Source organism: Durio zibethinus, chromosome 23 (genome assembly GCF_047325235.1).
Source record: "Durio zibethinus cultivar Kanyao isolate XHJ-2024 chromosome 23, ASM4732523v1, whole genome shotgun sequence".
Lineage (NCBI taxonomy): Eukaryota > Viridiplantae > Streptophyta > Magnoliopsida > Malvales > Malvaceae > Durio > Durio zibethinus.
This window is the reverse complement of record NC_143184.1, coordinates 2,423,786-2,439,572: the sequence shown is the minus strand read 5'-3', so window position 1 is coordinate 2,439,572 and position 15,787 is coordinate 2,423,786. Positions and strand designations below refer to the sequence as shown.

The following is a 15,787-nucleotide window of genomic DNA, read 5'->3' as shown; positions in this document are numbered from 1 at the left end:
GATGATGTTTACTTATCACGGTTCACGAGGCTGTCGTGATTTGAGCATCTTTATGACAAACAACGTATTTTTGTGTGATTTAAATTATTGTTGTTTAGTTTGATGGATTTTAATTTTTTAAAATCAAACTAAAGGTAATCCCAAGTAAATTTGCGATAGAGAAATACTTATATATATATATATAAATATTTATATTTAATGTATTGTTTGTATATAAATTTTATATTTTATTAATAAATTAAATAATATAATATTATTAATTATGTAAATAAGATAATATTATTTTATTAATAAATAAATATAAAAATATTTATATATTTATTTTAAAATTAATATTTATTCATTAATAAAATAATATCATTTAATTTATTGACTGCATATATACTTTAATAATATATCAAATACAAATTTATTTATTAATATATTACTAACATATTGCTATGTTTAAAATGAAATAACCAAATTGACATGTTGATGGGGGATAAGTAAAATTGCTTGAGAATAACTATCATATAATTTAATATTGTGCAATTCAATTATTGTATCAAAATTTAAAAATAATAATTTTAAATTTTAATTTAATTAATTTATATAATCATTTTAAAAAAATAACATTTAATAAATTTAAAATTCAAATTTAAATATTTATAAATTTTTTATCCTTTAATTAAGATTTTTATATAAAAAATAAAAAATAATTGGTCAAGTATATATGTATATACTCAAAATATTTAATTTGAAAGTATTTGGATATTTTTAGTTCTTACAAATTGAATTTTATTCGTAATTTTTTAATATAAAAAACTTTCAAATAACATTTTTTACATCAAAACAAATCTAAAATTTAATTTTTATTTACATTATATGAATAATGGAACCAACGTAACCAAAATTTCAGTAATTGATTCTGCTTGTTATGAGCATAACAAGATTTTTAAACTAGTTAAAATAAAAATAAAAATTCAGGTATAGACATAAGGAATATGGAAAAGTGGGAGAACAAAAGAAGAAACGAGAAAAAAAAATGTAAGGTGGAGTGGGTTCGGCCTTCTTCATTAAGGGACCTAAGAAAACGACAAGGAATGCTGTAATGCAATTCAAGTTGTTGATTGTTGTTTTATTGGTATTCCTGGCCTACATAACATGATGGCATGATGCCCGCCATGGAAATCAGATATGCATATATATTTTCTTTAACGTGTACAGGAGGCCCACTAGAAACGTGGTCCATGCCCTGGAAATCTTCATTTGCCCATCAAGCCGATCCGTGATCATGAAATGAGATCTCATACTCCTAGATATTATTGCCACTTAGAAGTGGCTGGCTAGGAGCCTAGGACCACACCCCACAATTATAGTTGAGATCCAACTTTAAAAATATTTTTCAATGATAAACTTCAACGTTTTTTAATGGGTCAGGTTAACCGATATTTATTAAAACATTAAATATTAATTAAATATTAATTTTAAAAAGTTTAATGTATTATTTTATCATAATCAATAAAAAATAAATTTTCAAAATTTTCAAATATTATTTTCATCAATATCATTATTCACTTATTAACATTTTTTTGAATTAGTAAATAATTTTATGTTAATAACAAAAAAGAATTCTACGATTAAATTTAAAATTTAAACGTAAATTTAACCTTAGGCTTATTATTCAATCTAAGTTCGAGTAGCAAATCATTTACTAGAAGACACAGATTTTTTCTTTTTCAAGATCAAAATAAAGAAAGATGTATTTTTGTTCTTTTAATATAAAAAAATTTGAAATATTATGCAAGATATTTTTATATATGTATATATTAATACTTGGAAGCTGGCTCGTGAGCCATCACGAGCCAAGCGTGCAGATACATGTGGTATAAGTTAAAGGCAAAAGGTAATCAGGCACTAACCAATGAATCATTACTCAGAAAGGATAACATTTTCCAAGTCATTAGCATTGTAAAGACGGAAGAGAAAGAAACCAATAAAACCGACACATGTGACGGCTTTTGTTTTCTTACACACACCAACCAATAATAGTGCATCACACATACTCCGGCTATGGAATTACACATGTCAAAAAGGTAGAGGCGGAGCGTGGCGATATGTGGCCGTTTATTGCCTTGGGATTTGGGGTGGTTTTAAGGGCCGGGGAGGGATAAAAGGTACGACTTTCAAAATTCCGGCTAAGGTTGCTGTCCTGACATTTGGCGCCATCGTCTTGACTGAAATTAAGTTTCCCTTTCAACTGGTTCGGTCCCATTTGCAAATCCAGTCACTTGACTGACATGTCCCCCCACCCCCGCGGCCCCTCTTCCCATACAAATCTCCAAGCCTTGACCCACTCAGCACTCACAGTTCCAAAAGAGTGTATTTGCCGGGTGACAAATACCAACGGGCAGTAGCATCATGTTTGGGGAAACGTTGATTTCAAAAAAAAAAAAAAAATTCTGGTTGTGATTTGAGAATTTGTCGTCCGGTGCTTTCTATTTCTGTTGATAAACATGAAATTTCCAGTATGAAATACCAATCAATGTCAATTCAAGGTTTTTCGTGATTGTGTTGGTAACTTGTAATTTGGCTTTTCCGATCGAGTAAACTCTGAGCAATAATGCTCTCTCTTACTTCAAACTTTTTTGCAACATCTATCAATCAGTTTTTTGTAATGAAGATATATCATTAACATCGTGATGATGATGACAACGGTTACCGTACGTTTTAGTGACGATGGTGGTGGTGGATTATCATGAACTAATTCATATTAAAACGAACGGGCAAAACCCGATGCCCCCTACACTGTCATATCCAAACAAACTAATGACTCCAAAATTTAACTAACAAGTTTGGGCCACAATAACTTCCTTTTCAATTATTGTTCATTGGTTGATAGCAAAGAGGTTATGTAGGAATGGTAAATTGATAATATAAATGGCTTCAGTAGGCAAACATTTTTGTCTCAATCTCCATAGAAAAATAGAGTCCACCAAAAAAGGGGAGAAGGTCAGGAATTGTCGGCTGCATGCAGCATATGGATGTTACAGATGAACCATCAATTCATTTTCAAGCATCATATATATTCTTATTCATATATGTCGGATTTATTTTGGATCGTGTGGTGTCTCAACTCTCATCTTCCAAGCCCTCCAAAGGTCTTTCATAGCAACCCTTTGGTTATGTCAAACAGCACAAAAGGAACATAAAAGAAAGAAAAAAAAAAAAAAAAGAGAGAGAGAAAATCGACCAACGACCGTAGTTTTCATTTTACACAAAACCACAAAAAATTCCCTGTGCCCCACTTGATTATTACATTACACATTCCATGACACGTTAACATAAAGAAATATTGAAAGATTAAGCGAGTTTTATTTTGAGCAATTTTTCCTAATTAGCATATACAACATAAAGGAATGAAAGAATGAGCAAACAAAACATGCATGAGATGGGCCAACACATTGTTTAAACTCATTATGGGAATTATTGGGAGCAGGACCACTTTCTATCGGCTTTCACCAACTATATTTCTTCTTTCATACATTTGTCCACACTTTGAAAACACTTTCATTATTTTGAGCCACTAAAAATTCTTTTGTGTCTAAACAAGGGACAGAAACCCGGCAAGCAAATAAGCCTTTGCCTTGCCGCCTAGCTTCTTCCAAATTTATATTCCGATCAACGATGTGACGGTGTCGATTTTTTCTTCTTGCTTGCTCGCTCCGTTTGGTATAGAAAGGCCTGGAAAATAAATAAAATTTATTTCCAATTATATTTGTCTTCAATATCAATGTTTGATTTTTTGTTTCCTTGTTTTAGATTATTTTTATGTACACTATACACAACAAAATTACAAACGAATTGATGGTACGATGGAACGTCAAACTCATATTCTGATATTCATTGAACCTATCTTACAATAGGGAAAAACTTTCTTTTTTTTCAGCCCACATCAGTCAGATTTTTTGGGCAAATGGGCCAGGTACTGTGCGAAAATTTTCTTCCTTTTCAACTGACAAAAGTTAAGTCTAGAATCCTATCCCCGTGTCATTCAAACTTTAAACCCTTCGAAAACCCTACTCACCATTACGGTCATTTTGGAAATCCGGTTCAGTAAACTGTTAGGTAGTGAATTAGAAGACGAAGAATATGAAGTCATCACAACCATGAACACATCTAGTTTCTGTTTCTGAAAAATGATAAATTATACTCGACTCGTTTTTTTTTTTTTTACCATGGAAATGTAATCAATACACAGGTAACTTTCAACAAGAAAGTTAAAAAAAATGAGCTAGAAGACTGAAATCATGAAATCAATAATGAAAAACCCTATAACATTGTGGGAAAGAATCCTAATCCTTGTAGTTTATAACATGATATAGAAATTAGATGTAATCCTAACGAGCTCCTATTTCAGTTACAATGTGTAGAATCCTAAATTTAAACTCTAACCTCCGAGTCCTGTTTTCCTTTCACCATTATTCATAGTGTACATACAAGCACAAGCCAAGAAGCATGGGTGGCCATCTTGTGAGAAAACCATTAAGAATCATAGAATCAGAAAACCCAATTCCTGCTTTCATGAGTAAGATGATGAGAACAAAAACGCCTGGTAAGGGGAGGGTTTCTCATTATAGGTTCTCCCACCATCATTTCTTCTTCCCTCAGATGGAAAAGCATGGGATGGAGAATCCTCATCTTTCAATTGTGATTCTTCTTAGCCACTGAACTGGCAATAAAATCAAAATCCCCTGCTAAGATAATAAATGAGGGCATCATAAAACAATCCGATTGCAACAAAGGGAATGAAATCAGAATATTAAAGGTATAAACTTAAAAAAGAGAGTTGTGATCCAATTTTAAATTCAATTTAGTTGCCATATATGATATAACCGCTAGTCACAGACTCATGGTTTAGGACTGAAAGACAACCCACCAGAAATGTGAGAATCACCAGCAGAAGGTTATGTCAGGGTGGGATGATGGGGGAGCAGGCAGCAATTTCCACACAGCTCATTCAAGTTGGGTCATAGAAATTACTACACCATCAACTCTATTGTTAGACCAGCAAAGGCAGTTGGACAAATTAACTCAACATGCAGGGTACTTTCCAGGCCAACTGCTTTCAGTAAGTCTTGTAAAGAAACTACCTCAGACAAACAAGAAGACAAATTACCTTTGCAGGTGGGGTGAAGGCGGCTGGTCTGGTGAAGAATGTTGAGCAGAGGTACCATGAAACCTTTGCTCCTCAAATACCCCACCTGAGCTGCTTCCATCACTTAGCTGTGATACTTCATTCATGCCTGACAAACCCACTGGTCCAAGAGAGCCAAACTCAAGCTGTTCAGCAGGGGAACCATAACCAGAATTATGATCATAGGGATACAGCATGACAACAGACGGAATGGTAGGTCCATTAGATGACAACCCGTTAGGGTTCATGGCTGGCAGTGGGTAAATGCCATATGACGTGCTGGCAGAACTATTTTGCGAACAGCTTGAGGGGACTGGTTCATTATGAGACTGGGATGAAGTAAATGAATCATGTCTATGTGATAACCAAGGCCTCTCAGCTCTGCTCTCACCAGCAACAGCTGCCAATTGGTCAAATGTTAACCTTGATTTTTCATTTTGATGGCGACTATGGCTGCGCCCAGCAGCTCGCGACTTTGAATTGGCATTCCAGCTCCCTTCCCTATTGCCATGGTGGTCATTTCTATCATAATTGTATTTTCCCCTCCTCATATTTGCAGAATGGCGTTCTCTCGATGAAACTTTCTGCAGTAAAAAAAAATCACATAAAAAATTTATTGAAGCCTATGGTTCTCAAGGTTAAATGTCACAGAAATGGAAACTAAACAACGTTAATATCACTTCAAAAAATGATGAAAACAGACTAATCTAATAGTATCTTAGACCAATATAAAACTGCATTTCGAATGATTGTCCACTATAACAGTGAATACCCAATGAATTGAGAATGGGAAAAACAGGACCATGTAACCAACATTACTCTCCAAATCATGCAAAATTGAAGAGCAGAAATGTAAGGTAATAAAAGCTCATTACAGATTGTCAATATGTGACTTACAGGGTTTGGCAGGTATGTCCCAGTACCAGTGCGATGTCTTGGCATTTCATCAACATACCGTTGGTATACACTGGCAGGTCCATTTGAAACAGATTGGTGTGGAGTAACAGGAACATTACGAGGCCCATAATTCATAAGTTGAGAAAAGAGGTTCAAGTTGGATGAAAGAGGGTCCCCGGGACCATCCCATGCAGAATGACCTTGTAAATAGACAGATGGCATCACAACAGGAGAAGGATAAATCAGAGGTCGAGGATATCGTGAATTTTGGCAAAACCGTCCATACTGCAAGTTTTGCCAGTGGCTAGCAATGTCACCATTAAGAATGTCAGATTTACGCTCCAATGGCTCAAGAGATGTAACCTTTGTTGTAGAACTAGAAGTATTTAACACCTCAGACCGATCAAATCCCTCGGATGATTCAAAATTTTGACCAGAATCATTGTTATCCGAACCTTCATCCCAACTAAAAGGGCTTGTTGATGCATCTGGAGTTCCAGTTTCAGCTGGAATGTTGTACACAGGGCACAACAAAAAGGGAACTGGTGGCCCTGTTATCGTGAATGCCAAGGGAGGAACTCCAGAATTATCAATAGTTCTTTGCCCTGAACCTGGACCTAAAAGGAATGAAGCAATTGGTATCAGTGGATCCGAGCCACTTGTCTGAGCTGCCTCAAATCCAGGCATTCTTGAAACAGGCAAAGAACCAATTGGTTGAGGTCCAGTAGTTCTTTCTGCCATTTCATTGCCCACTATTGATGGTGGATTCCAGTCTCTACCATTGTCATCTTCCAGAGAGGAATGTTCAGATACATTCTTACCTTTCCCACATGCAGTAGAAGAAAGCACAGAAGCAGCTGTTTTCCTACCCGGCTTCTCCCTAGCTGGCTTAGAGACCTTTGCTGAAGACCCTTCCCAAGAACTCTCTGAGGAGGTTTTACTTCTGTGTGAACTAGTATGAGAAGCAGGCATGGATCTAGAACTTGCAGTTCTTTCATTAAAGTAGACATCATTACCTCTGTTATCTTGATATTGGCAAACATCTACATGATCTTCCCAACTTGATCCCCGAGTTTCTTTAGTAAATTTCGGTTGGACTTCAGTAGAACTACCAGAGCTGCCTACCCTAGATGAAGCGACAAAATTATAGCCAGCTAAAGTTGACTGTTGCTTATCATCTGGCTGAAGCATTTCAAAACTTCCATTATCCAGATCAAAGCCACCACTAGAGCCCCTATCTTGTTCATGCCATAGCTCATGTTCCATTTCCTCTGGGTTCATTTCTAAGGAACCAAAATTTTCACTGCCGGGCTCAATTGGATCCTCTGCATTTGAGGATAACCCAATGCCAGAAAAATAATGGGCCAAAGGAGAAGAGACCAATCCTTGTGGAAACATTTGAATATTTGTCGGTACAATTCTGCCCAAATTTCTCTGATTGTATCCCATTGATAGAGATTGGATAGGAAAAGGTAAGTGACCTGCAGCTAAATTTAGTGGAACAGGAACCTGACCATTAAAGCCATAAGCTGTAAAAGAAGCCATCATGTTCACTAGATCTTGCTCTTCTTGATGCATTGCTTGTGCACCTGGAATTGAAGAAAAGTTCTGACCCATAGTTCCCAAGCCTAAATCATCTTGGTAAGTATTTAGAAGACTGTTTGGATCAGCAGCAGCATCAATGCTTTGACGGGTTGAAGCATGCCTAATAGGTGAAGTTTTAACATTTCGGCCTGCCGTCATATCAGATTCCATATTCTTCCTCCTGTTATTATCTGACCTCATAGAAGCAATATGGGTTTTCCCACTCTCTGGCATTCCGTTCCGCCTTCCTCGAGAAGTAACTTCCCCATACGTTTCAGTAAGCTCAGGACTAGAACGTGTCCTTGCAAAAAGATATCTTCCTTGAACATCAGTCACCAAATTCTCTACTTTAGAAATTCTCTGACCTGCATCATTATGCGCATTCTGATTGGAATTAGAATCAGGTATAACCTGATCAGAGGTCTTTGAGTTGCTAATGCTACCATAACTCTTTTGGCATTGAGTACGAGAAACAGTAGATACATCACTAATCTTAGTTGTGTTTTCCGATGGATAATTAACATGCTGTGAAGACACACCAAATGATCCTTGAGCTCCTTCAGCTTGAGTTTCATGCCCTGAAGAGATATCATTTCCTTTGCTGCTTGAATTGTTCCCGGCATTCTTGGATCCATGAGTGTGATCTGAATTTGACAATCTCAAGCACCACAGATCATTCCTAGGTGCATCAGGGCGTTGGCCACTGCCATGCCTTTCCCATGTATTCATAAAGAATTGATTTACTTCATAATACAGGTCCTCTTTGGGACAATCAAGTAATCTTTCCAACTTTTTGGCCCCAAATGCAAATGCACTGCGTATCCTAAAGAAATTACCTGGAGAATAGTATATTATTTTTATGCACAATAAAACCTATCATTAGCAATGCGTACAGCGAACCAAAAAATTGACAACTCAGCTATTGCAAAAGCATTAAAACTGTGAGAAAGATTTACATAGTTGTACAGTAGAAATTGAATAGTATACATTTTTGATTCATGACATGCTGAATCATATAAGTTTCTAGTAAGTGCCAAAACTGTGCAGAAGTAAACAAAAGTAAGATTCCAATTGTTTGCAATCACCTTTCTTCCCTCCAATTACAGTCTCTTCACCTTGCTTTCTACCAATTTAAGTTCAATATTTTCAAAAGTTTGTAATCATGTGAATCTAAAAAGTTCATTGCAATATATACTCAAAAGGATTTCTTACAGGAACAAGATAGAGAGAAAGGACATTTAAATATATCAAATAGTTATGCCCAGGATATAAACTTATGACCAACAAAAGCATGCAGCAATGGTAATGGAAACACAGAATTGCTATAAAGGGGGGGGGGGGGGGGAGTCCCAAAATGGAGAGAAACCGCAAAAGAGTACAACGAATAACCACTAAAAAATTAGAGATGTAACTACCTTTGCTAACACTACGTCCAAGATTGTTATTTATACGCAAAGGATCAATCACATTGAAATGTTTACAAACAAAGGGTTGGCCCTGATTTTCTTGGCAAACAGCATATCTTGAACTGCAAGTATCAAGAAAATACTTGCAAAGTAACAACTCTCCACCATCTTGTCGAGGAGGTTCCGCTGTGAAAAAGTATTTCAAACAATATAATTAAGACTAGGAAATTGGCAAATATTCTGTAAGTAGAAGCTTCTTGTTCAAAGCCTAGTATTAGATTTCTCAGAAATGGTAGTACCTGTTATGTCCGGCAGTGAACTAATTGGAACGGGACCCCAGAGGCTAACACAAAAATTTTCCCAATCAAACTTGCTAAAGAACTCAAGAAACCGAAACAGGACCTATGCACAAAAAGGAAAAAAAATCAGACAGATGTACAGACAAATGCAAAAAGCATAAGAAAATAGAAAGATAAACATATCAACCTCAAGTGGTCCAGAAAATGACTTATTGAAAACATGGAATATGTAAAGAACCAAGGTTTCCAGGGCGTAAGTTGAGATAAGTCCATGATGAGCACCCAATATACGGCTCTCATAATAACACCATGCTTTTATCAATATGATGCTACGTTTGAACAAATGGTTCTGATTTATCAAACGATCAACCTACACAAATGGATGTTAAATTAGGTTAAAACTTACATTAATTCCTAAAAGGTCTATCATTCCAAAAATAAATCTAAAGATACACAGTGGCAAGTTTTGCATCACTAACCTCTTCAAGGAAACAAAGGGTACATAATCCACCAAGCTGATTAAATGAAATGTCTACCACAATATTTTCTACAAGACATTTTATTATCTTCACCTGAAATGTATGTGAAGGAAACAAAAATATCAAAATGAATTAATGAAGACAACAACATTGAGCAAATGTGCAGAAGTATTCTACAACTAGTTCTATGCAAGACATTTCTATAGGTAACGTGAAAAATAGGAAGAATAACACTGAACATAAGGAGTCCCAGCACCGCAGCAAGTGTCACAAATGCTCAAATTTTAATCAAAGAAATCTGGCAAATGGTAAACAAGGGATTCCAATAAGAGACAAAATCTGAGACTCCTGAGAAAGATTCCACATGATTAGGTAGAAAATGCATTTCATTATGACTTTACCTCAGCCTGAATGTACTGAACTTCTTTTACTCGGAATTCAGCATTCTCATTTTCTTCTTCATTTTCCAGCATATCCCGAACCTGATAAGCCCATGAATCCTTCAAATTTTGCTTCTTACTAAAGGCCGTTAAGTCAATATCCCCATCAGGCAAATATGTCTTGAGGGGCACAGACCCAAAAGTAAACACCTGTCAACAAAAAGTAAGCAACTCCACATTAAAATTAATTGATGAACTCAATATGCCAGTCCAGAAAAGTTACATCTTCATATAATCTAAGTTACATTCATTCCTCCACTCAACATGAAATGTAGACATTGGAACCTTTTGATCCTCTATACGAATACCACTTATCCATCCTCGACATTTTTTATAAAATATTCAATCATTTCGTTAACATATAAAATAAAAATGTAGAATTAAACATGTATAATTTCATATAATGGCATTCACTAAGAAAAGAAATTATAATGGAGTGGCATTTGATTGAACCTGACAAGGGAAGCATTTGGAGATGAGACGCTGGACATAATCAGCAACGGCATTGCGGAGACCTTCCGAGGGTGCATCAGGCTGAATGCAGGCAATGAGGTCAGCGGTTCTTTCCTCAGCCTTCATCCATCGTTCCGAGTCAATTATCTGAACCACCGAGGAGGCTTCGTTCGGTAACAAACCGTTCGGCAATAGGCCGCTCGGTGGCCTCTGCGCCGCCCACCCTTCATGCTCTCCCATGCAATCCTAAACCACTTTTCCTCCCTAAAAACCTTCTCAACTCTCCCAGAAGCCACAGCGCAACCAAAAACAAAGAAAATATATTTCAAATTAAGAAAAATAAAAAAAAAAACTAATCCGAAAAAAATGGATTGTTTTTCAATATGTACGGTTTGTTGGTAAAACTATTGACTTGAAAAAAAGAAAGGAACTTTGAAATTAGTTTTAATTTTTTTAATTAATCAGGTTAGAACCCTAGATTGTATTTAACGTTTCTGAAGTAATAATATGGCAAGTGCAGTAAATACTGCCAAAATGAAGGGGATATTCCAATTAATTTCCCAGGTAAAATGATGAAAAAAAATATGCAGGTTATTTTTTCTTTTTTTCTAGTCGATTAAGAAAATCTAAAGAAATGGATAAGAAAATCCTAGAAATTCAAAAAAATGAAACAGGAAAAGAGAAAAGGGAGAAGGAAGCGCTAGAGGGTAAAGAAAAAGGAAGCAATGGGGCGGTGAGATTATTCAAAACCCTAAATAGAAATTGCACCGATCCTGGAAATTGGGAAGTGTTGGAGAATCAAAAAGAAAGGCAAAGAAGCACGAAATAGCAAATGTAAAGAAAAGATTGGGGAGAAATTCATAAATGGTGAAAAGAGAGAAGGGTGTAGAGGATCAAAAAGAATAATACTACTTCTTTACGTTTTTGTGGTAAGAGACCGAGAAACGAAAGACGGGGTGGGAAAGAGAGAAGGAGGCGTTTGGTTACAAGAATAAGGGATTATGTAGGCGTGATAGAGTCATATAGTAATTGTTTAACGGTGAGGAGGTTTGTGCATTTGAGGGTTTTTTTAATGGAAATTTTAATTCGGAGGAAGGGGATGATAGTCACTTCCAGAAAAAGAGAAGAGAAAAAATAAATGGAAAATAGAAAAATGAATTAAAAAAATTCTGCATTCCCTTTAAATGGTCTGGCCTTTTAAGAAACAGTTAGGCCCTAAACTTTTAGGCCCAAAAGAATTGGGTAGGTGCAGCCTGCTAAGATACCCGTTAGTTCGCGTAGTAACTTAAAATTACTTTGTTTTTTCTCTGCTAAGAACAGAGGCAAGACAGAAGAAGAATTATAGTACTAATAAGTATGTAGTATATTATAAGCTTGTTTGTTGTCTTTATTATGAATCTGGGTATAGTTTATCCCTTTTCTGGTGGCCTTGTCCATGTAATTTTTGTGCTCTGTTGTTCGTAACATATCGATGCATTACTAACAGAAAAAGGAACAGAAAGCTTCGGGTTGGAGACGAGAACTTTGACAAGGGGAAGTCTAGATCTCCTACTTGCTGCAACTTTGGATGATCTGATGCATGGTTTATTTTGAAAATATTTCAAATCAAATTCACGTACTGACACCAATTCTGTAGCTTGCTCCCTTTAAGTAGAAATATTCAGGTAATCAGGTTTAAGAAAAAGCCAGGGCCGAAGCCTGAAATATATTGAAACTTCTAAAATTAAGGGGAAAGTGAGAATGAGACCACACCTGGACCAATTAAAAACACGAGCCCATTAGTTGGAGAAGTCTGACCCAGTGGTCCGAGAAATGATGTGATTGGATCGGCTGAGGTTTTTGGACTGTGCCTGGTATGAGTCCTCGAGTTCTGGACCACCAGGATACAAGCAGTCCAATCTTTATTAGTGACAATTACTCGTTGATTTATTGTTCTAACTTCAATCTTAAATGCAAATTGATGACCTTTTGGAATGGTCAAAAGTGACAAAGAAACAAACGGAAACGGCTGAAAACAAGACAGATACTTATTTATGGAGAAAAGACGAGAGCATTCTTCTGGAATTTTAATCTTTAAAAATGTTTTGGACGGTGCATCCTACATAGAATATTAGAAATTGACTTGAACTTTCCTTTAGGCAGCCAGTCAAAAAAACGAGAAAAAAAAAAAGAACAAATGAAAAAAGCCTGGATCTTATCCATTCAACTGCAAATCTCAAAATTAGCTGAGAATCGTGAAATTGTTACCTTGATAGCTAAGTATCCTGCTGAAGAGTACTGAAAGCCGAGCTTGGAACGTTCAAAGGCTGACAGGAAGTGGAAAACCCATTTACAAACGAACACGTTAGGAATCTTGCATTTATTGATGCTACTTTTGTTTGTTGGATTTTAACATTAAATTTTGATTCATATTTGTGCCGAAAGTGGTCCTAGAATTCAATGCAATGGATAATGCTTGAACCATTTTTGAAAAAAAAAAAAAAAAGCTTTTTTGCAGAGAATGAAATGGCTTTATCATTCTTTCTTTATCATTTTTGGAATGGCTTGGAGTTCAAATGAGATTTGTCTTTGTTTTCTTGTCTCTACCCCCCCTCCCCAAAAAAAAAAAAAAAAACTTTTAAAGAAAGCTGAGGTGAGAATCTGCATGGCATCAATGAGAACTTTATCTGCAGTGGACAAAATAATGCTAATGAAATAATGTTTGGTGGAGATAAGGTTGTCCTTTCTTATGCTCTGTGAAAATTGGCCCAACTGAGTAATGTGTTTCCCTTGCAAGTATTCAACGCTGAAACAATAGAACAAAAATTTGGACGCTACCTCTTTTTCTATGATGTTTTTTTGAAGATTATCCGAACCCTATTTCAAGGCGGAAAGTTTTGGATAAATAATTTGTAACATGATACATAATATGATTTAAAAATAATATAATTTAAAATTTTAAAAATTATAAATAAATTTAATAAAATAAAAATTTATATTTTATATTTTTATATTAATGTAAAATATAATATAATTTTTATATAAAATAATTATGAACATAATATTTTATATGATATTTTGATATGAATTACAAGATCTATACTAAACATCCAATCAAAATGAAGAAGGTCACTAGATAACTCACGCGATCTTCAATGGAGACTTAGGTCTTCTTTGATATTGCTGTTTGCAAATGAATTTTGTGTTAAAAATTTAACTTTTCAACTCAATAAAAAAATTTTTCTAAAAATTACATTTGCTGTAAAAGCATTTGAGGACCATGTTCGCAGTCTGACCAAATTTCAACATTTTCTCCTTTGTGCCGAGAAGCCTTTGGCCCTCTGTTTTTTTATACAGCAATGGCTTACAGAAACAATATACTATTTTTAAATTAAAAATCAGTGGTTAGTGAATGTCACATGGAGGTCCCACGAGTCGGCCATTTCCCTCTGTGGTTTTTGCAGGCCTGACTTAAAATATTTTCAGTGGGAAGCAATTAGCTTCAACTCAATGTTGTGGAATTTTATTTCGATGGAAAAAACGAACGGACGGAAACATTGAGCGTGGCACCAAGGGTCGATTCCTGAATTTTCTTTAGTGTTGCAGCATAAAGTGTCTTGTTGAATGACAATTACTTTATAGTGGGTCCTTTCACTAAACTTTAAGACCTCCCCAAATAGTTGCCTGCCACCTACTACTTGACGTAACCCCATCTTCATCCTCCGTACCCCGTGTGTCGCCAAAACAATGGCAGCAACGTAACTAAACGACACGACTATAAGGCATAAAAATGATAAAAAAAAAATTATATTGTGTTTTAAAAACGTGTTCCGTATTTATTTATATTTATACGAATTTTAATATAATATAATTTATATTTTATATATATTAACATGTTTAAATATATGATATAATATAAATAATACGTTTAATTTAATTTTTAATATATTATATATTTTTAACACAAACATATTTTTTATAATTATTTTAATTTAATATAAAAATATAAAAAAAATATTTTGATTTTTAATATTTTAATTATGATATTTAATTAGTAATTTAATATAGTATAAAAAGTGATTTTAAATATTTAATTATGATATTCATTTAATAATTATTATAAAATTATATTTTCATATTAATAATATAAATATAATATTAACATTAATCCTATACATTATTATTTTATTTTTTAATCTTAATAGTTTATCATTTTGAATTTAGTATTAAAAATTAATATAATTATGTAATATGTATTAAATTTTAAATATATATATATATATTAAATACATATTAAATGGATATTAAATTTTTTATTTTTTTAATACGTAAGTAATTTTTTATATTATTAATATGAGAAGTTTATTAATTTGTAAATTATTGATAATTTATAATTATTTATTATTTTAATTATGTTTTGTATATATTTGTGTTAATCATATTTATTCATGTATATTCGTGTTTATCATGTCTATTCGTATATATCTTAGTTATTGATATCATATTTAAACTGATTAATTATATACGTGTCAATCATTTTATCACTTGTAACATGTATAATAAATATATTATACTTATATTTATGATTTAAATATATTTAATAATTCATATCGTATTTATGTTTTAATAATTCATATCATTAATTATATCAAATACGATATAAAAATATGAATTATTAGTTCTACAATAACATATTTTTTTATTTTAAATTCGAAATAAATTAGGTTCAACTAACCAAAAAAGAACGTTTAACTTTCATATGAAATTCATTGATAAGTTAAAAAAAAAAAAAAAAAAAAAAAAAAAACCTCATAGATCCATGATTAAAATTTAAAAATAGTTAAAGAGTAATATCGTTAAATATCATTTAAGCACTATGGCATTTGTCACAATGGTCAAAATATACGGTTCAAGTTCGAAACTTTTGATTCAATTTCATTATTTATAAAATTGTGTGCTTAATTCAATTACTTTAAAAAAATATATTTAAATTTAAAATTTAAAATTTAATATTTACAATCTTTTTATTTAGATTATGATTAAAAAAAAAAATTACATGTCATATATCATGACA

At 33.7% G+C, this 15,787-nt stretch overlaps 1 protein-coding gene across 4 annotated transcripts; it reads right to left on the bottom strand.

Moving 5' to 3' along the window:
• Positions 1 to 4,269: 4,269 nt before the first annotated feature.
• LOC111313938 (uncharacterized) lies at positions 4,270 to 11,907 on the bottom strand. Of its 4 annotated transcripts, none has more exons than XR_016332412.1 (9): positions 10,735 to 11,907; positions 10,243 to 10,431; positions 9,842 to 9,934; positions 9,550 to 9,732; positions 9,363 to 9,465; positions 9,073 to 9,249; positions 6,074 to 8,493; positions 4,919 to 5,760; positions 4,270 to 4,733 (listed from the first exon to the last, which is right to left on the bottom strand). XR_016332412.1 is itself a non-coding variant. In XM_022914824.2 (9 exons), the coding sequence occupies exons 1-9, from the start codon at positions 10,972 to 10,974 to the stop codon at positions 4,724 to 4,726; spliced, it is 4,017 nt and encodes a 1,338-aa protein (XP_022770559.2). In that variant the 5' UTR covers positions 10,975 to 11,905; the 3' UTR covers positions 4,270 to 4,723. The 4 variants fall into 4 exon arrangements, 3 of the variants coding, with proteins under 3 accessions (XP_022770559.2, XP_089608379.1, XP_089608380.1); XM_022914824.2 differs by having other exon boundaries at positions 5,159 to 5,760; positions 10,735 to 11,905; XM_089752253.1 differs by having other exon boundaries at positions 4,270 to 4,736; positions 5,159 to 5,760; positions 10,735 to 11,866.
• Between the last annotated feature and the right edge of the window lie 3,880 nt (positions 11,908 to 15,787).

Excerpts from the sequence above, each read along its gene's own strand:
- LOC111313938 (XM_089752253.1), bottom strand. The coding sequence starts at position 10,974 with ATGGGAGAGCATGAAGGGTGGGCGGCGCAGAGGCCACCGAGCGGCCTA. Across the intron at positions 10,432-10,734 it reads CCAAATGCTTCCCTTGTCAG|GTGTTTACTTTTGGGTCTGT; the intron begins GTTCAATCAAAT and ends TTTTGTTGACAG. Across the intron at positions 8,494-9,072 it reads TGGACGTAGTGTTAGCAAAG|GTAATTTCTTTAGGATACGC; the intron begins GTAGTTACATCT and ends ACTATTCTCCAG.